We start from the raw sequence: 23,114 nt of genomic DNA on the forward strand, positions 1-23,114 counted from the left end.
TTCGTTGGCACGGCCGGGCGCGGCCAGTCCTGCCTCGCTCCCCACCCCCCGCCTCGGCCCCGCCGGCCTGACTAGGGGGTTGAACCCAGGCGTCCCCCTCCCCAGCCTGGGATCCGGCCAAGGGCAGAGCTGGGGATTGGCGGGCCGACGCCCGGAGGATTCACGACTAGGCAGGGAGGACACCGCCCGCACCAGCCCTCGAATGGGCTCCGTGACCCTGTCAGTGCCCCGGCACCTTCCAGCGGGCCCCATGCCAGGCTCCGTACGGTCTGATGCCTCCGGGCGCTGGGATCCAGGGGCCTTGGGTCCGGGGCCTCGGAGCGGCCGGCCCGGCCCCTCTCCGTCAATCATTAGAGCGCCTAACTCCCGGGGTTAGCGTGCCCGGGAGGTGCGGGAGGGCCCTTACGAGGGGGTCAGTATCCAGGACCTAAGGATTAGCAGTTCACACTACTGTTGGTAGAAACAGAAGCAGGGTGGGTGATTCTGTATGTGTGTGTTTGTGTGTCCGGTCTCCCCATCAGGTTGGCAAGCCCCTCGAGGGCATTCATTCAATCGTATTTATCAAGTGCTTCCTGTGTGCAGAGCACTGTACTAAGCGCTTGGGAAAGTACAATGCAACAATAAAGAGTGACCATCCCTGCCCACAGTGAGCTCACAGTCTAGTGGAGGGACCATGTCTCTTCCTCTTCCCTCTGTTCTTCCCCCCTGGGCCAGGACTGCAAGTGTGTGTGTGTGTGAGAGTATGTGTGTGTATTTGTGTGTGGCTGCCATCAGACTGGCAGCACCTCGAGGGCAGGGACCGTGTCTCCTCTTAGCTCTGCCGCTGCCCACAGCCGTGAGGACTGAGCTCTGTACCGAGTAGTGAATAAATGTCGATTGGGCTGAGAATTAACAGTTCCCCCTGCTGTTTGAAGAAACAGAAACACAGTTTGTGAGTGTGTGTTTGTGTGCGTGTGTGAATATGTGTGTGTGTGGCTCTTTCCATCAGAGTGACAGCCCCTCGAGGGCAGGAACTGTGTTCCTCCCCACTCTGCTCCTGCCCACAGAGGTGAGGCCTGGGATCTATACCTGCTGTTGAATTAATGCGGACTGGGCTGCGGGTCGAGACCAGCTCTCCGGACCTCCTGTCACCCACCCTCTTGGTGGACGATGCCTGGACCACCGGGGAAGGGCTGGCCTGCTCTGGGTGTCGTAGGCCCAGCGGAGAGCGCTGTGAAAAGGCTCCGGGGCCCAGGGAGATTCACCGCCCAACCCGGCCTACCTCGGCCCACCGCAGCCCCACCCCGCCCAGGCCGGGGCGAGGAAGGGTCCCCGCCCCTCTGCGGCCTCCCCTCTAGGAAACATTAATCTTATCTCTCTGGTAGACTACAGCCCCATCCCAGCGGATGGAAAAGCCCCCATGGGTCACTGGCTCGGCCGCCACGCTCCGCACACATGGCCTCTCCCTCTCGCCCCCCAGGATTGCCCCCCGCAGGCAGCCCCTCGAGGAGCGGCGTCGCTCCTCAGCGGTTCTGCTCGCTGGAAAGTTTTCTTCCCTCTCCCCCGAGGGCCGGCTTTTGGGGACTTTCCATGGCGGCACTTCCGTGTATCATCACGGAGCAAAGCCTGGTCCGCGCCTGGACTGTGCCCGATCGATGCCTGTTAGGTGCCAGGATCGTGCCTGCCTCGTGCCTAATCTGTGCCCGGTCCGTGCCTGGTCCACGTCTGCCTTGTGTCTTACCCGGACCTAGTCCGTGTCTGGGCCGTGCCTGGGCTGCGTGTGGTCCTCATCTGGTCCGTGCCCCTTCTGTGCTTGCCCCCTGCCTGGGCTGTACCTGGTTCGTTCCTGGTTCGTTCCCGTCCCGTGCCTGACCTCTCTCTGGGCAAGGGGATCCATCCCCAAAGGAAGCTGTGAGGCCGAGGAACACCAGCAGACCCTCAGGGGATTGGGAAGATCCATGAACAAGCGTCCATCCTGGGACACCGGGGGAGAGTCACGAATGGAGAGGAGAGAGTTAGGGGTGTCGGGTGATCCGTGCTGAGTAACTGGGGGAGAGTCAGGGATGGAGAGGGGAGAATAAGGGGCGTCGGATGGTCCGTGCTGGGCCACTAAGGAGAGCCTGCGACGGAGAGGGAGAATAAGGGATGTTGGGTCACTGGGAGAGGGTCAAGGGAAGAGGGAGCCCCAGTCCGGACGGGAATCAGGGCCGAGAAGGCGGGTAAGGGAGAATGGACCTGGGCCTCCCAGCACCATCCTCCTCCTGTCCACCCGCCGGTGCTCCTCCCGCCGAGCCCCGTCCAGCCCGTTCCCGGCTGTCCAGGGGGATGCACGGAGGGAATCCCGGACGCTCCTCCCATCCACCCCGCCCCTGTCCCCCTCCTCCACGGCGCCGGGAGGCCGCACCGTGCCCAGCGGCGAGTTTTAGCCCGCCACGGCCGCCGGCCTTCCCCTCTGCGTCCCCTTTCTTCGGTCTCCCCTCTTTGTCTCGAGGTTTGGGAGGAGGGAGGAAAGGGGAGGGGCGGGATGCGGCGTCCAACATTACCTGGGGCGGGAGGCAGTCGTGGGAGACGGAGGGCTTTGTTAGCAGAAAGAAAGAGAGGAAGGAAGGCCGGAAGCAAGAAAAGAAAGAAAGAAAGAAAAGTAGTTCTGGGAGACTCTTCGTCAGGGAAGTTTTCCTAGATTTTCCCGGCCTTCTCTCCCACCAGCCGGCCCCCTCCGGGCCCCCTCCCGGCTCCCCTCGTCCTTCCTCCTTCAGTCCCCCTACCCCTCCCGCAGTTGCCCTTCTTCTCTCCCCTCATCCCCTTGGCCACATTTCCTTTTTTCCTGATCTTAATTCCCTCTCCCCCCTTCCCCTCGATCCTGGATCAGGGATTGTGTCCGGCCTGATTATATCATATGTTCTCCAGCATAGCACGCTGTACATTGGCACAGAGCTTGGCACACAGTAGAGACTTATCTAATACCACAATCATTGTTATTATTATTACTACTATTTTTAAATCCCTCTCCCCCGCACCCCCACCCCCCTTTGTTTTATCGTGGGTTCTCCTCCCCTCCCTCCTCCCTCTCTCTTGGGGACGGGGCTCTGACAACGAACAGAAGGAAAGATCTGGAAATGGAGGTGTCCTGAGGCCCCCACTCCACCCTCCGCCTCCCCGTGGGGTTGAGCCAGGGAGGGGCAGGAGCTCTGGTACTGCGGGGCACGGACAAGATGGTGAAGAGGTTCTCGAATAATTGGGCCCATGTAGATAGTCTGACCTTGGGGGCTCCAGACCGGAGGTAGGGAGCGGGGGCTGACCAGAGGAGGTGGGGGGAGTCCCTCGGGGGTCGATGCTTGTATATCGAACGCCAGCACTTGGGAGAGCTGGAGTGACCAGTCAGATGGGGGCTCTCCGAGAAAGGTCCGTGGAGGAGGTGTGTCCAGTGGTATTCACAAGGGGAGCGACATGGTTGGAGAGAGAAGAGGAAGGGCGGGCGAGGCAGAAAAGTGGATTTTTGGGGAATGAGCAGGAATACCCTACATCCTTTAGGCAGGCAACAGGCAACACAGAACAGGGAGTGGCTAGTACAGTGCTCCAAACACCGTAATGTGCTCAGTAGGGAGGAACGACGTGGTTTAGTGAAAAGAGCCCGGGGCTTGGAAGTCAGAGGAGCTGGCCTCTGCCACTTATCTTCTGTGGGACTTCGGCCAGGTCGCTTAACTTCTCTGTGCCCCAGTTTCCTCATCTACAAACCAGGGATTCAATCCCTCTTCTCCCTCCTTTAGACTGTGAGCCCCATATGGGTCAGGGACTGTGTCCTACTTGATTAACTTGTATCTACCCTAGAGTTTAGAACAGTACTTGACACCTAATAAGCGCTTAATGAATACCCCAGTTATTATTATTATCATTATTAGGGAAAAAACTCGGCCAGTGAGTTTGAGTACAGGTATTTATTGTTTGTGTCCACGGAGACTATACACGGACTAGGCTTTTCTCTGTGTTATACGGACCCCGATAAGCCCCCTTAGTGGCTGGAGGGATGCGGGTCTGACGGTCAGGTGTGTGTCCTTTGCAGGGGACAGAGGGAGGGTCTCTCCCGGGGCCTTGGGCTCCGCGGCTTCTCCCTCCGGCCTTCCCGCCCCCACCCCGGCTGGTCGCGGGTCCGGGCTTTCTGTTCTGCTGTCTTCCTCCCCTCCCTCCAACTCCTGAAGAGGCTGGAATCTAGGATTCCTAGATTAGGGAGAGTCTTCGGTCTCCAGGAGACCCCCCGTCCCTTCCCTCCTCATCAGAGACTCGAAGCCCAAATGGAATTCTGATTCATAAAGATACAGGCGGAGCCGGAGGATGGGGGGGGGGGGTGTTCCTGGATGCCCCCGTAGCGACCTCCCTCGTCCCCCGCCCCCCATACACCAAAAGAACTCCATGTAGACCCGGGCTCTGAAAGCCTTCTTCGACTCTTGAGTCGTTTGCAGTAGGAAGGGGGTCGCGGAGACCCCCGGAGCGGTGGCTAAAGGGAGGGGACAAGAAGGATAGCGGAGGACACAAACGGAACGAGCAGGGGAATTCCGGGATTTGGGGATCTTGGGAAAACGGTGCTTGGCTGTTTATAAAAGAGTCTATAATACTGATTAAATCTCCCAGAGCGGGACCTCCTCCCCCCGCCCCCCAGCCCTCCTACCCCCCTCCCGCCGCCGGACCCCGTTCCCTTCTACTTGGGCTTCATCTCCACCCTGGAGCTCATCTCCTCGGCGTCCAGGTCGTACTCCTGCATCTGACCGCTGGCCCACACCTTGACGCGGTCGGTGAGGTCGCAGCTGCGCGGGGCCAGGACGAAGTCGTAGATGAGCGCAGCTAAGGCGCCCCCGAGGAAGGGGCCGACCCAGAAGATCTGCGAGAGACCCCGGACATGGGGGCTAAGTGGGGGACGGGACGTGCGGCCTCCACTTCCCCCAAAACGCTCACCCGCGGGCTCTCTGGCCGGTCCGTCCTCCCGCAGCCCCTCCCTCTAGGTCGGTTTTCTGGTCCCCTGCGCGCAAGGCCTGTTCAGACTGCAGACCGCAAGCTCGTTGGGGGTAGGCAACTTGTCTATCAACTCCTTTATAGTGTACTCTCCCGAGCTCTTAGCAGATAAATTGTTTGACTGATTTCAAACAACTGTTTGATTGACTGATTTTAAGTGTTTCCGCCCGCCCTGCCTGAACAGAATAAGCTTTTGGCTTTCTGCATCCTTTCCCGAGTTGCCTGTACAGGACGAGCTTGCTGTTTTCTGAACCTCTGCCTGCGTCATCTGTCCAGGATAAACTTGCTGTTATCTCCCTCACCTGCCTTCAAATCATCCCTAGTTGGTCCTGGGTGCTCTGAATGAGACGTTAGGTAGGATTTCTCAGTGGTGACCTGGAAGTCCTGACCCTTCCGACCCCTAGCCTCGTGTCCCCCCGCCCAAGTCCTCCATCCCCAGGGGAGAGGTGGGTTTGTGGGTTCTCAGTGGCAGTGGCTGGGCGAGGAGCTGGGCTGGTGCTGGCCACCTGGCGGGCACCTACCCAATGGTCAGTGAAGTTGTTGGTGATCACGGCCGAGCCGAAGGACCTGGCAGGGTTGATGCCGCAGCCGGTGTAGTCGATCTGGGGGGGCGGAGCCGGGAGGATGAAGAGGAAGGGGGGAGGGGAAGGGGAGTAGAAAAGAGGTAGGGGCAGGGGAGGGAGGAGAGAAAGGTGAGGGAAAACAAGGAGTTTTCTTTGCCGCACCTCACACTGGGACACCTCTGACCGGCCTTGGTCCCGGGGTTGGGGTGCGTGTGAACCAGAGCCGCCCCCCACCGCCACGACAACTCAGACCCACCCTCTTGTCCTTAGCCCCCATCCCCATTCAGAGAGGGTGATTGAGGGACTCCAGGGCAGGGGTAAAGCTGTCAGCCCATCACCTCCTTCGGCAGTTCCAATTCCATTTATTTTTCCCCCCTGTGTAAGGAGATGGATTTTCTGGGGTACACAGGCCAGTCTGCCCACCAGGACGGGAAATGAGAGAACCGGTGGTATTTTCTGCGAGAAGTCAACTATGGGCTCCAGGGGTGAAATTGAGGCTGGGAGCTCTGGAGGGAGAGGGGCAGGGATGGGAAGTGCAAGGCCAGAGCAGTGCGGACAAAAGGGCGGGCATCAGCCCATCTGCACATTTGGATATTTAGTGTGTGTGGGGGGAAATAAATTGACTTGAATATTGGACAATTTGGCCCATATAAGAGTCAATCTTACAACCAGGGGAAGGCCCCTTTCTGCTCCTCCCCCCGGGCCCTGCAGACGGAGCCTCTCCCCTTCTCCCTCTCCCTTCCCCACTACCTCCTCGCCGTCCCCGCATTGCCCCCAGCCCCTGCCCCTCCCCTCCAGTGGGGGTGAGGGGTGGGGAGTGGGGGAGAAAGCTACTGCTTACCGCGAGGAGGTGGCCCAGCGCCACGGACAGCCCAATGGCCAGCGGGGCGGAGCCACCCACGTCGTTCCTGCGCCGGTCCGTGGTGGCCAGGACGCACAGCACAAGTTGCAGCGTGCCGATGATCTCGATGCCCAGGCCTTGCCCGGAGTTAATCCCCTCCGCCAGCTGCGGGGGGAGGAGGGGAAAGAGAGAGATAAACGCAGTGAAGATGGACGGGGGAGGAGGGGGAGATGGCAGGTAGGCTAGACTTGGGTGGGAGGGACCCCAAGTCAAAATCCAGAGCTGGTCAGACCTGGGATGCTTCATCTTGTTCAATCCCCTGCCTCTGAGCAAATGGACAATCGACCCAGCCGGCTCAGAGAGGTACCTCCAGGAAGGGAGTCCCGGTACCCTGCTTCAATCCCCCGGTGGTATTTTTTAAGCACTCACTCTGTGCCAGGCACTGTACTAAGTGCTGGGGTGGATACGAGATTATCAGGTCAGATACAGTCACTGGTTCACGTGGGACTCACAGTCTAAGGGGGAGGAAGAACAGGTATTTCATCCCCATTTTCCAGATGGGGAAACTGAGGCTCGGCTCAGCTAAGTGACCGGCCCAAGGTCATAGAGCAGGTAAATGGTGTAGCTGGGCTTAGAGCACCCCACCCCACTCTCCGATTCCCAGTCCTGGGCTCTTTCCACTAGGTCTTGCTGCTTGAATCCTCCTCTGACCTTCAGGAAGTTCTTACCTGGATCTAACCACCCTCCTTCCTGCTGCAGATGGAACTCATCTTAATGAACCGGTGGATGGGAAGAAGGGGTGATTATCTCCCTGGGTCAGGTGTGGAGACTGAAGCTCAGAGAAGGCATGTGCCCAGCCCGAAGTCACACAGCTCCGGCCCTAGGGTTCCACCGTTGTCCCACCCAGGGGGTGGAGAGCAGGCCCACGCTGGGGAGAACCGAGGGGAACCCGCTTTAGGGCTTGGACAGTGGAGTTTGGAGCCTGAGCCGGCGGGGCTGGTGAGTGGGTGACATTATTCCTAGGGGGCAGAGGGGATGGGCTCCCTAGAGCCCCTCTGACCGAAGGAAACACACAGAAAGTTGTGATTCGTTAGGGCATGGGAGAGAAAGAGTGGGCAGAAAGGGGGAGAGAAAGAGAAAGGAGAGGGGCAGAGGGAGAGAAGCCAGGGAAGAGGTGGAGAAGCAGGGAAGAGGAAGTGGGGCAAGAGAGGGGAGAGAGGGAAAAGGAGGAAGGAAGCAGAGGGGAAAGAGGGGGGACGAAAGAGGGAGGAGGGAAGAAGGGACGGGGGGAGGGAACGCCCCAACGGGACTCCCGCCTCCAGACACAACCCTTCGGGGAGGGAAACAACGCCCACGCGGCCGGTTCCCGGACACTTTTAGAAGCATGAATCACGGGCTCAGAATAGCCCGTCCCGTCCCCGCCCCGCCCCACCGCCCCGCAGCCGGGCCCGCACCGGCCAGTCGCCGCGGACGGCCCTGATCCCCGCACGCGGTTAACGGGGCAGCGGGGAGGGGAAATTTCCGCAGGGGGCTTTTGCTCGGAATGATCGAGGTCGTTGCCCTCCGGGGCCTGTAAGTGCGCCGCTCCGCCCGGCCCCCAGCTGCCCCTTCCCGCCTTTGTTCGCTTCCTGGAAGGGCGCGTCACATCTTCCCTTCTTTCTCCGGGCGGGCGGGTGCAGGTGCGGGTGGATGCGGGCGGTGTCCTTTACTCCAAGGAGCTTCCATCAACGCAAAGCGCTCCAGAAACCAGGAGATGTCCACCGGGAGAGGGCGGAGGCAACAGGGGAGAGCTGGCCAATTGGGCCATCCCCCTGCCTCTCGGCCGGGCTAGCCCTAAACACCCCAGGCGGATGGGGAGGGGCCGGGCAGTGGGGAAGACACCTGTTGTGAGTCTTCGAGGTGCTCAGAGACCCTCGTCCCTTCCCCTGCCTCAGCCCTCCCTGCAGGGTAGTGACCGCTGCGAAGTCTAACCTGTAGCCCTTTTGCTGCAGTGAGAACCCAGTTTCCCTCTACCCCCGACCCATCGCCCTGGCAGATTTCACACTTCCAGATCCCCCACCCATTGCCCTGTGAGAACCAGCTGGTGACTCCATGGGCAGGGAGTGAACTGACCGCCTGGCCCCAGGACACAAAACTCCAGACATGAGGCTCCAGAAAGTGAAGCTCCACACCTGAGAGTTGGAACACGAGGCTCTAGGACACAAGGGTCCAGAACACAAGAAACAAGGACACGAAGGCCCAGAACATGAGGATCTAGAACATCAGGGCCCAGGACACAGACATGAGGATCCAGGACATGAGGATCCATGACACAAAGCCTTGAGACAACAGGACCCAGGAAATGAAGCCTCAGGACCAGGTCCCCTGGGGATATCCAGGCAGGAAGAGTTTGGGGTAGCAAGGAAGGGAGACATTTGTTTTTGAGCTGCCGTTCACGGTGCAGTAGGAGGAAATTTATAAATACTTCTAAGCCTTCCTCCCAGGTTAACATGGAAGCTCCTTGTAGGCGGGGAACATTCTGTGGTATCTCAAAGTGCTCAGTACAGAGTATTGTATCCAGTAAGCGCTCCATAAATATCACTGCTACTATTACTACTAGAAAAACTACCAGAAACTCTTTTCCATCTTTTTTAAAGCACTCAATCAGCTCGCCCCTCCTAATTTACCTCACTAATTTCCTACTACAAACCAGCCCGCTCGCTTCACTCATCTAACGCCAACCCACTCGCCGTGGCCCTATCTTGTCTATCTCGCCACCATCTCCTTGTCCACATTCTCCTGTTTCGTATCCTAAAGACCAACGCTCTCCCCATCTTCAAATACCTATTAAAATCTCATCTCCTCTAGGAGGTCTTCTCCAGCTAAGCCCTCATTTCCCCGATTCCCTCTCCCGTCTGCCCTGCCTATACCCTTGGATCTGTCTCCTTTAAGTCCTTGATATTCACCCCATCCTCAGCCCCATAGCACCAAAGTACACACCCATCGTTTATATTAATGTCTGTCTCCCCCTCTAGACTGTAAGCTTTTTGTGAGCAGGCAACTGTTGTGTTTTACCTTCCCAAGTACATACCTTACCATAGTACACTGCTCTGCACACAGAAAACGTGCAGTAAGTACCATTATTTGACTGAGAGATAGTAGGAGATCAAGCTTTTCAGATGGAACACATAGATCTTCCGATAGGCCCAGTCTCGGGGTTGCTGCCTCTAACCAACACCTGAAAAGCAGCATGGCCTAGTAGGTAGAGCCTGGGAGTCAGAAGAACCTCAGTTCTAATCCCTGCTCTTCCAGTTATCTATGTGACCTTGGACAAGTCACTTTTAACTTCTTTGGGCCTCAGTTATCTGATCTGTCAACTGTGGATTAAGACTGTGAGCCCCAAGTGGGACAGGGACTGTGTCCAACCTGATTACCTTGCATCCACCAGTGCCTGGCACATAGTAAATGCTGAACAAATATCATTTAAAAAAAAAACCCAAAACAAGTCAGATTCCACTGCAGCAGGAGACCCAAGGAAGACACTGGGAAGAACTTTCTAATGGGGAGGGTAGGGGGACCCTGCCAACAGCTCCCCCCGAGACTGGTTCTGACTGTCAGACCTCTACAGATGGCTCTGAGGAAGGCTTGTTCTGAGGAGCCAGTGCTCTGGACTAGGTGTGGCAATCAAAGGGAGCAGTCCCCTGCCCCTCCTTGTGAAGCCACATTGGAGCTTCCATGGTCTGAGGGTGGGTCTGTGATAAATCCTGGATCACGAGGGAATCAAACTGGGCATCGGAGCCTCCCGGCGGGGAGGGGGAACTGCTGCTGCTCCCCCTCTAGACCCTGATCTCCTTGTGAGGAGGGATTGTCACTCTTTATTGTTGTATTCTACTTTCCCAAGCGATTAGTACAGTGCTCTGCACACAGTAAGCGCTTAATAAATACGATTGAATGAATGAATGAATGAATGAATGAATGGTGCCCTCAGCTAGGCAATAAAGAATTATGCCCCCTGACCCCTAACGTCTAACCATCTGCTCTCGGGAAGGGCAGGATTGACATATGGCTTTGTTTACGGTGGGGCGGGCGCGGAACACTGGGCGTCACGCTGCTCGCCACCCTCAATCTGGCCTTGCAGGTAGTGACATGTCGGTTGGGTTTTACTGCTCACGGGGAGGGGCGGGGGGAAACAACAGTCTTATCTCCCAAACGACCAAATGGGCTGGGGGGCGGCTGCTGTCTCAGGTGTGGTTTTATTGGGGCTCTGAGGACAGCGGAGCATTTCATCTTCTAGTGTCCCAACAAGGCACAATTCAAAGTCCTTCTGCCCCCTGGAGCTGGGGGAGAGGCCGCGCCCACCCCACTGTCGCCGGGCAGTGGGGTCGGGTGGCCCAGGTTTGTAGGTGTGGGAGCGATGGGCCTGGGGTCCCCAGATCCAGATGCGGTTGGGATCCGGGATAGAGGGTCCCCATGTGGACCCGAGTACCGCTGGGGGGGACGCTGGGACCCATCTCCGAGCCGGCCGGGGGGGGGGACACCGTGGGGGAGTCATTCAAGGCTGACTAGCCTCGGAGCGACCCTCCCGAGCCATGGATGGGCCAGGGGCCGAGGGTTCCCTCGTGGGCGGTGGGCGGTGTGACATTTCATAAGAGAGCTGGTTGGTATGGCAAGAGAAGGACTGTGGCCTAATGGATGGAGCCCGGGCCTGGGAGTCAGAAGGATCTGGGTTTTAAACTCAGCTCCACCACTTGTCTGCTGTGTGACCTTGGGCAAGTCACTTCACTTGCCTGTGCCTCAGTTCTCTCATCTGTAAAATGGGGATTAAGACTGTGAGGCCCTTGTGAGAGAGGGACTGTGTCCAACTTGATTAGCTTGTTCTACTCCAGTGCTTAGTACAGTGCCTGGCATATAGTTCACGTTTAACAAATGTTATTAAAAAAAAAAAGCCCGGCAGGTGGCCAGAGGCGGCTGTTTGGGACATCGTCATGGAGATGCAACCTGGATTCGTCCCCCCGTCCCCGGGCCTCCGCCTCCAGCCCCCGAGATCAGGCTACCGGGCACGGCTGACGCCACGTGGCCTTCCCTGGAGGCTCCCGAAGAACGGAGCGAGGCCGGGCCCTTCCGAACCCTTCCTGTCTGCAGACCCGCTGCGGCGGGAGAGACCCCCACCCCGCTGGAAGAGCCCCCTGCCCCCGAAAGTGGAGCTCCCGGTCTTTGCAGGTCACCCCGCGCGGTTAAGGGACTACGGCGGCGGCGGCGTTGATCCACGGCCCCGCGTGGGACCGAACCCCGGGCCTAAGGAGCCTGAGCCTGTAATTCCACCCTCCGGCCCTCCAGCCGACTCAGGAGCCCTCCCCAACCGGTCCAGCTCCTCCTCACCCCCCTCCAGTCAAAACAACGAAAAACCCAAGCCCACGCATGCTCGCGCGTTTATCTATGTGCGCCCCTACAAGCACATGCATAAGCACTAGGTACGTGTATCTGTGCGCATGGATACGCGCTTGCTCACACACACAACACACACACACACACTGAGAGAGAGAGAGAGAGAGAGACCCGAGCGAAGGGTGGGTTTAGAGGCTACGCACTCCCAGGCTGGGAATGGCGGCTGTGAAAGCTGGGGAACCCGGCGCGTTCCTGGCGAGACACTTCAGGGCTTTCCCATCCCCAGCCTGACGTTCCCTCCTCCGTTTCCGCCTGGAAACCCTAATTATCGCCTTCCCCGGCCCCCGGAGCCAGAGCCCCTCCCTGCCCGCGGTTGAGGAAGCGGGGTCCGCCCGAGCCGGTCCGCCCTGGCCTCGGACTCGCAGCCCTCCCCTCCTGACCCCCGTTCACCGTCAGGAGACAGGCTGAGGCGGTGGCGCTCGGTGGTCCCCCCCCTCCGCCCCCGCTCCCCTTCTCCCTCCGCCGACAGGCCCTTCTGGAGCTCCCGGAGGCAAGGACCGGGGGAGGGGAAAGAGAGAGGCACGGGAGGAGGGGTCCTGCTGGACCAGGCCTCCGGCTGTCCATTCTGGGGCTCAACTACCCCTCGGGATCGTGTTCCTCCAAGGGTCCGAAAATCCCTGTCTCTGGGGCAGAATGAGGTCACCCAAGGGATCCCACAAACGTCCTCGGGCTGCTGGACAAGAGAGGGGACAGTCGACCGGTGCCATGTTCAGAGCAGGTGACGGGGGACCCTCCCTCTAGGCTCGTAAACTCGTTATGGGCAGGGAATGTATCTGTTACAGGGTTATACTGTACTCTCCCAAGCGCTTAGTACGGTGCTCTGCACACAATAAGTGCTCCATAAATATAATGGACTGGTTGACTCTGGCGAGAGCAGCCTTTCGGCCCCTCCGGGCTGGTCCAGGACCGTTAGCTCGGATAGACCCAGGGAGGTGGCCTGTTCTGGGGTGGAGCGCGCTGTGCAGACAGAGAAGGGGGGAGAGGGGTGCCCTTGGGGAGGGGCCCGGGTGTCCTGGCAGCTTCCTCCGGGCGGGGCACCGCCATGGCAGTGAAAGGACCCCACTCCCAGCTGACTCAGCCCAAGCCACATCCTGGATTTCCCTTGGAAATCTCCTGGCTCCCTGCCCCCGCCCGCCCGGACGAGGGGCCAGAGGGGACCCCTTCCAGGCCTCGGAGGAATGAGTCACCCCTAATCTGGCAGAGTCGCCCCCGGGGCCCCAGGAGTCTCGTTGTCCTGTATGCCTGGAGCCCGGGGCTGGGGTACTGGACGGATCCCCAAGACCCCCCAACACCTCGCAGGCTTCTTCCAAACCCCACCAAACACACCCCGCCTGGAGAAAGAGGCCCGACGATTCCCCCGCCCCCAAATCCGACTTTCCCAGAGCCACGCTGACCCCACAGGGCCCCAACCCGGGCAGCTCCGGGTTTGCTGTTTCAGTTCTGAAAGCAATTATTACTGATCGTAAATTGGTGGAGCCCCCGCACCGTAGCGGCGGGTTGGGGCATCCAAGAGGATGCCCTTCACCAAGCCCACGGGCGGCCGTCCCAGTACGAAGAGCGAGATTCCCGAAGCCTGGGACCCTGGATCTGATCGTCCCCAGGAGAGCCCGGGGATCCCGGGAGGGCGCCCTCCGCTTCGGGGGCTCCATCCCAGCCTAGGGCACGGTGGGCGCGGACTCGGGGAGCACCCTCTACCCACCCTCTGCCCACTCCCCGCCCGCTGGCCACTCTCCCGGGCGGCATGTCATGGTCGGGTGTGGCTCGGACAGAAGGGAGGGACCTTGGCTAACCGTCTCCATCGGGAATCGGGACAATCATTGACAAACCGGGACTCCGCGCCTTCTCTTTCCGTTCCTGCAGCCTCCTGGGACCACGGGCCAAAGGGTACGAGAGAGAGAGAAACAGAGGCAGACACAGAGAGACCGACAGAGAGGAAGAAGCAAACGCAAACAGAAATAGAAACAGAGACAAGGCGGAGAAGAGACAGAGAGACCCATCGAGGAGGAGAGAGACACCTACGGAGAGGCAGGGCAGAAAGGGAGAGACGGGCAGAGGGAGAAACGGAGGCAGGAGACGCAAATCCAGAGGGGCCAAACAGCGAAATACACGGAGAGAGACAGAAGGAAGGAAAACAACGGCAACCTCCCCACTCGTCCGAGCCCACGCGTGTCGTGGGTTCCCCGGGAGGGCGGAGACGCTACCATCCCAAGCCCGGTCTGAGTGTCCCCTCCGAGGAGGACGGGTGGGTCGGGAAGGAATGCCAACCGAGATGACAGAGGCACCTGCTCTGTCCATCCCGGTTGGACTTAACCCTTCTGTCCCGAGCAACTTTTCTCTTCCCTTCTTCCCCGCTCGTTCCTCCCCCGCCCCCGCAAACGAAGCGTCAGGGACCCCGACAGTCTCGGCAGAAATATTCCGGGGTGGCGAGGCTTACTAGTAATATTTGTTAAGCGCTTACTATGTGCCGGGCACTGTACTAAGCGCTGAGGGGGTGGGAGGAGGAGACTTGATTTGCCACTCAACGCTGAGCTTTCTACCCGAGTCAGGCGCCTTGGAGATCAATCAATCCATCAGTCGTATTTATTGAGCGCTTACTGTGTGCAGAGCACTGTACTAAGATGACGCCCGGAAGCCGGACCCGCCCGGGAGGCAGCCGGAAGCGGTCGGGGGGTGCAGGGGGCAAAGGGGGAAGGGGAAATAAGCAACGCAACGCAATCTCCATCTGTAAAATGGAGATTAAGACTCTGAGCCCCATGTGTCTTACCTGATCACCTGTCTCTACCCCGGGCCTTAGAACAGGGCTTGGCACATAGTAAGCGCTTAACGGATGCCACCAGTAAGGTTCACAGAGAAGAGACATCCAGTTTGGGGTCTTTCCCATCTCTCAGAAGCTCTCAGGTCTGATGGCAGGTCCTGGGAGAGCCAATCTTGAACCTGGGAGAATAATGACTCCCCCGTAGCCCCCACAGAAGGAACCTGGGGACCCCCCCCCCCCTCCATCTCTCCCCAGCCGGAACCCGGGGACACCGGCTCTAACGTCGCCACAGCCAGGACCCGCGAGCACTGAGCCCTGGCCTAGAAGCGGACATTATTCATCTCAATCTGTTCTCCCGCTACCGCCCGGCCCCGCGGCGATGGGGCTTCACTGTCAGAACCCAAATACTTGCCCCGAAGGTCAGAAATATCCAAATGCCCCCTCCGGCTACCTGGTGGCAGACCCCTCTAATGCCCCCGCCCCTCCTCGGCCGCCCCTTGCCCTGTTCTGAGCTCCCTCGCAGAGCGCGACGTGGGAAGTGAAGTTTCGTAGCCCGAGTTTGAGTCGGGAGGAGGAAGCAGGATGGAAGATCTCGGATCCCAGACTCTCCTCTCTGGCGGGGAGCTGGGAAGACACCCCCCGCCCCCCAGCTTGCTCCTTGAGCCTTAGCCCCCAACCTCCTCCCATCATTTCTTGATGGAGGGGACAGGGGCCTAGCAGCCTTGGGGACGAGATGTCCCCGACGAGGTTGGTCCTCCCGAGAACAGACGAGAAGAAACGGGGGAGGGGTTACCCTCTCGGCGCCCCTCGTCCCTGTCCCTTCCTCTTTCGCCTCTCTAAAGGGGTTCGGGGAAGCCGGTCCACCCCCCCCCCCCAAGGTCGCTTGCGCCATCCGCCCTGCTGTCGCATGTGGGGAGAGGAAGGGATGAGATCGGCAGCATGGCATCGTGGATAAAGCACATGGCTGAGAGTCAGAAAGTCGTGGGTTCTAATCTCGGCTCCGCCACTTATCTGCTGTGTGGCCTTGGGCAAGTCATTTCACTTCTCTGGGCCTCAGTCACCTCACCTGTAAAATGGTGATTAAGACCGCGAGCCTCATGTGGGACAGGGACTGTGTCCTACCCAACTTGCTTGTACCCACCCCAGCACTTAGTACAGTGCCTGGCACATAGTAAGCGCTTAACAAATACCACAATTATTATTATTATTATTGTTATTATTATCAGGCCTTTCCGGACCCGAGAAGACGGCCGAATTGGAGGTCCCCACCTCTTTTTTTCAAATATGGTATTTGTTAAGCGTTTATTATGGTCCGGGCACCGCAGTAAACCCTGAGGTAGGTACGAGATAATCGAGTTGGGCGCAATCCATGTCCCACATAGGGCTCACAGTCTTAATCCCCATTTTAGAGATGAGGTAACTGAGGCGCAGAGAAGTGAAATGACTCGCCTAAGGTCACCCGACAGACAAGCGACGGAGCCGGGATCAGACTAGTCCTTCTTACTCCTAGGCCCGTGCTTTATCTACTAGGCCACGCTGCCTCTTTCCCTACCCTCTCCCTACTGGAGTCTCCCCAGTCCGAACCTCTGCGGGGGCGGGGGGGGGGGGCTCACAGAGACCCCCCCCACCTCGCCCCCGTCCTCATGTCCCCAGTGGGGCCCGTCAGCGGCGCCCAGGGCCGGGGGGTAGGGGAAGGGACTGTAACTGTGCACAGGTTTGCAGTTGGCAAAGCGACTGGAAAATGGTAAGTGCCGCCGCCGGCTCCAGACAATCGCGTGCCCCAAGTCTCCGTGCCCAACATCTGCTTAGCGTTACCGCTCCGTGGCGCGGGGCGGATCCGGCCGGGTCCTCGGGCTCCCCCTCCCCGCCCGTCCTCCTCCTAATATTTCCATTCGAGCCCTTCGGAGGAGTGGGGGAGACTGTCATTTATTTATTTCTATTCATGTCCGTCTTCTCCTCTAGACTGTCAGCTCCCCGCGGGCAGGGGATGTGTCTGTATATTGTTCTAGTGGACTCTCCCAAGCGCTTAGTACAGTGCTGTGCACACAGTAAGCTCTCAATGAGTACGACCCAGTGAACGAGTGAGGGCGGGGAAGGGAGGCGGGGTGGGCGGTGGTCCGGCAGGAGCCGGGATCCTGGACAGCGCCCCGGGGCTCCGTCCACCTCGGGGTCCGCGGTCCGCCCGAGTGGTGGCGATGAGGTCCTGCCCCCCCAGCTGCGACCCACCTGGACAAACCCGCCCCGCGACTCTGCCCCCCTCCCCCCCGTGGCCCCCCAGTTACCGCGTTGCGGCCGAGGGTGTTCTCGGGGAGCGCGGAGGTGATGCCCGAGAGGATGGCGGTGGCCACGATGGCCCCGATGCACTGCGCCACCACGTAGAAGACGGCTCGCAGGACGCTGATCTGGCAGCTGAGCAGCAGGCCCAGGGTCACGGCCGGGTTCAGGTGCGCCCCGCTGATGTGCCCCACGCTCTGGGCCATCGTGGCGATGCTCAGACCGAAGGCCAGGGACACCTTCACGTTGTCCTGGACGGCGCCGCTCGTCCGGTTCCTGGCCAGAGGGTACTGGAAGCCCAGTGCGGAACCGATGCTGATGAACACGAACAGGGTCATGGCCAGGAACTCGGCCACCACGGCGCGCCAGAAGAGCTTCTTCTTGAACTCGCTGGCCATGGTCGGGCCGGGCCGGGCCGGGCTGCGGCTGGACAGGGGCTGGACAAGGGCTGGACGGGGGCTCCGGGAGAGGGGCGAGGCTGCGAGCGGGCTGCAGGACCTGCGACCGGCCGGGCCCTTTTATAAGGCGCTGGGTGGTCTGGGGGAGGAAAGAGGTGTAACGTGGAGTCGGGGCGGGGGGCGGGGGGACGTCCTCATGGACGGCGGCCGAGATTGATGTAAGACTCGGCGTCCGCCGCCAACCTCTCTCCCTCCCTTCCTCCTTCTCTCCCTCCCTCCCTTCCTCCTTCTCGCCCTCCTCTCCCCTTCCCTCCTTACTTGCTCTCCCCTCACTTCCAACCCCCCCCCCCCCCCCCCCCCCCCCCCGCCCAGGGTTTAATAGGCTTTTCTGAAATTCTTATAAACAGGCCCACAGGGGGGCCGGAGGGTTTTACTCCACCTCTTTAGGGTAGTCTTGTGGGTAATCTGAACCCGGACTGTCCCCGCCCCCAACCCCCATCCCCCGCCTCGGGTTCAAAGGAAAAAACTCGAGCGGGAACGGATAGAGACGAGGACGGAGGAGGGAGGGAGGGAGGGAGGGAGGGAAGGAGGGAGGGAGGGAGGAAGGGAAGGAGGGAGGGAGGGAGGGAGAAAAGAGGAGGGGAGAAGGGATGGGAGAGAAAGAGGGAGGGGGGTCCGTCCCCCGCCCCCCGTCCCGCCTCGTCAACAGTCTCCCTGACCGCCCCCCACCCCCCCACCCCGCCGCGGACCCAGGCCCGCCTCGCCTCCACCGCCCCTGGACGGCTTCTCGCTCCTCCCGGCTGGCTAGGGGAGGGGAGGAGGCGGCGCTTGCTGCTTCCTCCTTTGGCTTGGGGCTTGGAGCTCGGACCCTTTCCCCTCCCCGCTCAACCCTCCGCCGCCCGAGCCACAGCGACAGACACAGAGATGCAGAGAATATAGAAACAGTGATTCAGAAATTCAGAATTTCAGTCACAGGAAGTCAGAGACACACAGAAACAGACGAAAATGAATAGATTTGCTCCTCCCCAGCTCCCTGGTCCTCTCTCTTTCTAGACTTTCCCATCTCCGACCCCTCCCTCACGCCCCGTCCCTGTCAAATCCTCTTGAAAAGTCCTCCCCTCCAGGGCGTCCTCCCGGATTCGGCCTGCCACCTCCAGCCACGCCGTACCCCTGGACTTGTCTGTGTGTGGAGTCGTTGCTGTTGATTTATTTGTTAGGTTGCTTTTACCGTTTGCGTCCAGGTGTAATGGACGCGTTGTCTACCCTTGAAACTGGGACTTTTTCTGCCCGGGGGCCAAACACTCTCTTTCGATTGTTCTTAAGAGCCCAGGGCAGCGGTCTGCACACAAGGGCTGCCCGATACAGTGCTCTGCATACAAGAGACGTCTGGTACAGTGCTCTGCAGACATCGAATGCTGTGGATAAGGTTTAAGAGAGACAGAGGGATAGAGCAATGCTAAAAAGACAGAATGCCACAGAGGCAGGAGCAAAGCATGTTGGGGACAGAAAAAGAGGCAGAGAGAGATACAAGGAGACAACCAGAGACAGGAGACAAAGAGACAGAGACAGGAGTCAGAGAAGCAGGAGGAAACAGACAGAAGCACAAAAAGAGAGAGAGAGCGATGGGAGACAGAGAGGTGGGACGACAGAAAAGACAGACTCAGGCAGAGGGAGACAGAGACAGGGCGACAGAGAGGTAGGGTGACAGAAAGAGGAACAGACCCAGTGAGGCCGAGGGATATCGAGAGACAGAAGCGGACAGTGAGACGGGGGAGACTTAGGCCCCGAGAGGCCGAGGGAAGCGGCCGTTGGTCTTTGCACTCGGTAAGGTCCTGGGACGCCGCAGGATCGTGCGCTGCGAATGAAGTCCTTTAAGCCGTTCCCCCCTTCCGCACCGCCGCCCTTGGCCGGTTCCCTCCCCACCCCCCGTCCCCCGGGCAGACCCGGGGCGGGGTAGGGCGGGACCGGGGTAGGGGGGAGCAGGGTTCCACCCTCTCCAACCGGAAAACCTAGGCCAGGCTCTGAAGGCCCCAGTTCTTTCCAAGCGGCCCCCCGCTCCTTGATTTGGAGGCCCGAGGGAATGTGGGGGGACCCCCTGACTCACCCCCTGCGGGCCGCGAATTGACCTTCCGCCCAACGACCGGTCGACGAGCTGTCGGGGTCGGCGGGGAAGGAGGAAGGAATGAGCCTCCGGAGCCGAAGCGGCCCTTCTCCGCCCTCGGCCTGGTTAATCGGATCCCCTATTAACCGCCCAGCACGGTTCGGCACAGCACGGCTCGATGTACTGCACACCCGGCACGTCGAGGTACAGCCTTGGCCAAGGGCTGAGTCCCCGGGAGGAGACACGGTCCCTCCCTCAAGGGGCTGCTAGTCTGTTGGGAGAGACAGGACCCCCACCCGGGCGGGGAGGGGCGGCACGGGCGAAAGAGGTGAGGCCCCCCCTCCCCGCCGACCCCCGGAGGCCGGGTCTCCTTCCCGACCGCGTTATAGCCTCCGCCTGCACCTCCAGGGGGTGCCGCTGGACTTTGAGGAAATCCTTCCCGGAGGGAGGGAGAGGAAAAGGGAAGGATGGGGGAAAGGGAGGGAGAGAGGCAGGCAGGCAGGAAGGAAGGACCAGACCGAAGGGCCCCGCCGGTTCCCGCGTCCGAACACGTGTTCTCACCTCGACCGTTCTCCCCCCGGGGGCAGCTGCCCAGCAGCGACCGCGGACGGCCAGGGGGCAGTGGTGGAGCAGGGGCAGGGACCTCAGCAGTTAGGCCCAGTGGACAGAGCTAGAGCCTGGAAGTCTTCAGGAAGAGGAAGTCTTCAGGAAGTCTTGGGCCTTCTCAGACTGAGCTTCCCCTTTTCCTTCATTCAATAGTGTTTATGGAGCGCTTACTATGTACAGAGCACTGTACTAAGCGCTTGAGATGTACAAACCGGTAACAGAGACGGTCCCTGCCCTTTGACGGGTTTACAGTCTTTTCCCTCTGCTCCCTCTCGGCTCCCCCTTCACCTCTCCTCAGCTAAACCCCCTTTCCCCCCTTTCCCTCTGCTCCTCCTCCTCTCCCTTCCCCTCCCCTCAGCACCGTGCTCATTTGTATATATTTTCATTACCCTATTTATTTTGTTAATGAGGTGTCCATCCCCTTGATTCTATTTATCGTGATTAAGTTGTTTCGTTTTTGTCCATCTGCCTCCCCCGATTGGACTGTAAGCCAGTCGATGGGCAGGGATTGTCTCTATCTGTTGCCGAATTGGACATTCCAAGCGCTTAGTATAGTGCTCTTCACATAGTAAGTGCTCAATAAATACTATTGAATGAATGAAAGTCAGGTCATGGGTTCTAATCCCGACTCCGCCACTTGTCCGTGTGACCTTGTGTATGTCACTTTACTTCTCTGAGCCTCAATGTTACCTCATCTGTAAAATGGGGATTGAGACTTTGAGTCCCATGTGGGACAGGGACTATGTCCGACTTGATTTGCTTGTGTCCACCCCTGTGTTTAGTCCAGTGCCTGGTAAGGGCTTAACAAATACCACAGTAATAATAATAACTATTATTATTATTATTATTAGGGACCGGGCAGGGTCAGGGTTAGGGGAAAGACAGGATTAGGGTGAGGGGAGCGGCTGAGGCGGGAAAGCGTCCCGGCCTATGCCTGAGCGGGGAGAACACACTTTCACATACTGACGCACACACCCTTACATACATACTCCTACAAACAAGCATTCACAGGCTCACAAACAAATCCCCAATGGTACATACTAACATGCACATACTAACGCACATTCACACAACCACACCCTCTTACACACAAACAAACACACACATGCACCTATGCCCCCCTCCACTCGGACACTTGAGTGCAGTCATGTTAACAGTGAGAGGACTTTCTCTCTCTGCTTCACCCCGTTTCCCTCTTTCTCCCTCTGTGCTTCTCTCTGTCTCTATCTGCCTCTGCCCTTCTCTCAGCATCTGAAGAGAATCACAACCAGATCCCACCCTCCCACGCCATTACATGCTTAGAGCTATCTCTCGGCACCTGTCCACCAGCCCCACCGTCCTCCTTTCTCCCTCAGCCCAAGGCCATCTCCTCCAGGAAACCTTCCCCGGTTGCTTCGTACCTTGACTTTCGGCCTTCCCCATCTTTCCAGTAGATTGTTCTCACCTGCACCTCAACGATGCAGGGCCTAGGAGTCCGTCCCATCTCCTGCTGGAACGGGCCTGCTCTCCGTTATCCCGTGGTTCCTCCATGGGGTGTTGGAGGACCATGGATTGATGGAGCCCCTATAGATCTGCCCTGACACCCCCATAGGTTCACCAGTGGATCCCGGGGTAGGACGGGCCCAGACCCAGAATCGGACCATCGGCCCCTGCTGGACCAGGACCGGCGGGGAGGTTCCTGGGTGGGAAGGGAGGGCATTCTCGGCAATTATTTAAAAAAGCCAATGGCCCCTGTTCAACGTCCTAATCACCGGTGTCTATTGAGATTGGTGAAGTGGATAAAACATGGGCCTGGGAGTCATAAGGTCATGTGTTTTAATCCTGCCTCCATCACTTCTCTGCTGTGTGGCCTTGGGTAAATCTCTTCACTTCTCTGTGCCTCAGTTTCCTCATGTGTAAAATGGGGGTTAGGACCGTGAGCCCCGTGTGGGACAGGGATTGTGTTCAACCTGATTTGCTTGTATCCACCCCAGCGCTTAGTACAGTGTCCGGCACATAATAAGCGCTTTACAAATACTATTATTATTATCATCATACGTGGAGCACTGTACTAAGAGCATGGGAGAGTACAATACAACAGAGATTCCTGCAGCTCAATCCCAGGCCCAGCCTTGGCCCCAGCTTCAGTCTCAGTCCCAGCTGAGACCACTCTCGGCTCCCAGCCCAGCCCCCAGCCCCGGTCCTAATCCCCATTCATTCATTTCAATCAATCGCATTTGGCTATGTGACCTTGGGCAAGTCACTTAACTTCTCTGTGTCTCAGTTACCTGATCTTTAAATTGGGGATTAAAACTCTGAGCCCCACGTGGAACAACCCGATCACCTTGTATCTATTCCTGTGCTTAGAACAGTGCTCGGCACACAGTAAGAGCTTAAAAAATACCATATTTATTTATTGAGGGTTTACGGTGTGCAGAGCACTATATGAAGCGCTTGGGAAAGTACAATATAGTAGCGAGGAGAGACGATCCCTGTCCACAACGAGCTCTCGGTCTAGATGCGGGGGGAGGCGGACATCAGCGCAAGTACACAGACGTTGAATATCAATAAATAAAATTACAAATATATGCATAAGTGCTGTGGGGAGGTGAAGGGGGGGGGGAGAAGAAAGGGAGCGAGTCCGGGTGACGCGGACAGGAGTGGGAGATGAGGAAAAGTGGGGGTTAGTCTGGGAGCCCCTGGCCTCAGTTTCCCACCCGGCCCCCAACTCAGTCGCAGCCCCCAGTTGAGTCCCAGCCTCCAGCCCCCAACCTCAGCCTCGGTGGACGCCGGTGGGGGCCGTGAGGGGGGCCGTGAGCGGGAACAGAGCTAAATAAGGGCAGGCTCCGAGTCCTGCCTGGGCCCGGGGCCGCGGGGAACCGACTGAGCGAGCTCAGCCCCCGGAGGGAGCGGCCCAGCCCGCTAAACGTTTCTCCAGATGTGGAGTCGGGTTCTCGGGCTCCCCGCCCCCGCACGGCTCTGGGCTCCCCGGGGAGTCCCTGGGGCGGGGGCTGGGGGTCTCGGGGGATCCCAGGGCGGAGGAGGGTGCGGGCAGAGTCCGCCCCGCCGACAGCAGCACGCCAGGATCTGCACTGGGCCTCCCCCCGTCCCCTGCCTTCCCTCTGCGGCTCGCCCCTCCCGAGCCAGGCTAGCATTTGCCCGGCCCCGCAAGCCGCTGGCCCCGTCGTTC

The 23,114-nt window shown here is 59.1% G+C and overlaps 1 protein-coding gene across 1 annotated transcript; it reads right to left on the reverse strand.

The window, feature by feature from the left end:
* Positions 1–3,895: 3,895 nt before the first annotated feature.
* On the reverse strand, positions 3,896–19,402 carry AQP1 (aquaporin 1 (Colton blood group)). Its single transcript, XM_029078335.2, has 5 exons — positions 19,343–19,402; positions 16,849–17,377; positions 6,388–6,552; positions 5,505–5,585; positions 3,896–4,852 (listed from the first exon to the last, which is right to left on the reverse strand). Exons 2-5 carry the CDS (start codon positions 17,236–17,238, stop codon positions 4,673–4,675), a joined length of 816 nt encoding a protein of 271 aa, XP_028934168.1. The 5' UTR covers positions 17,239–17,377; positions 19,343–19,402; the 3' UTR covers positions 3,896–4,672.
* Positions 19,403–23,114: the final 3,712 nt, after the last annotated feature.

Source organism: Ornithorhynchus anatinus, chromosome 13, assembly GCF_004115215.2.
Source record: "Ornithorhynchus anatinus isolate Pmale09 chromosome 13, mOrnAna1.pri.v4, whole genome shotgun sequence".
NCBI lineage: Eukaryota > Metazoa > Chordata > Mammalia > Monotremata > Ornithorhynchidae > Ornithorhynchus > Ornithorhynchus anatinus.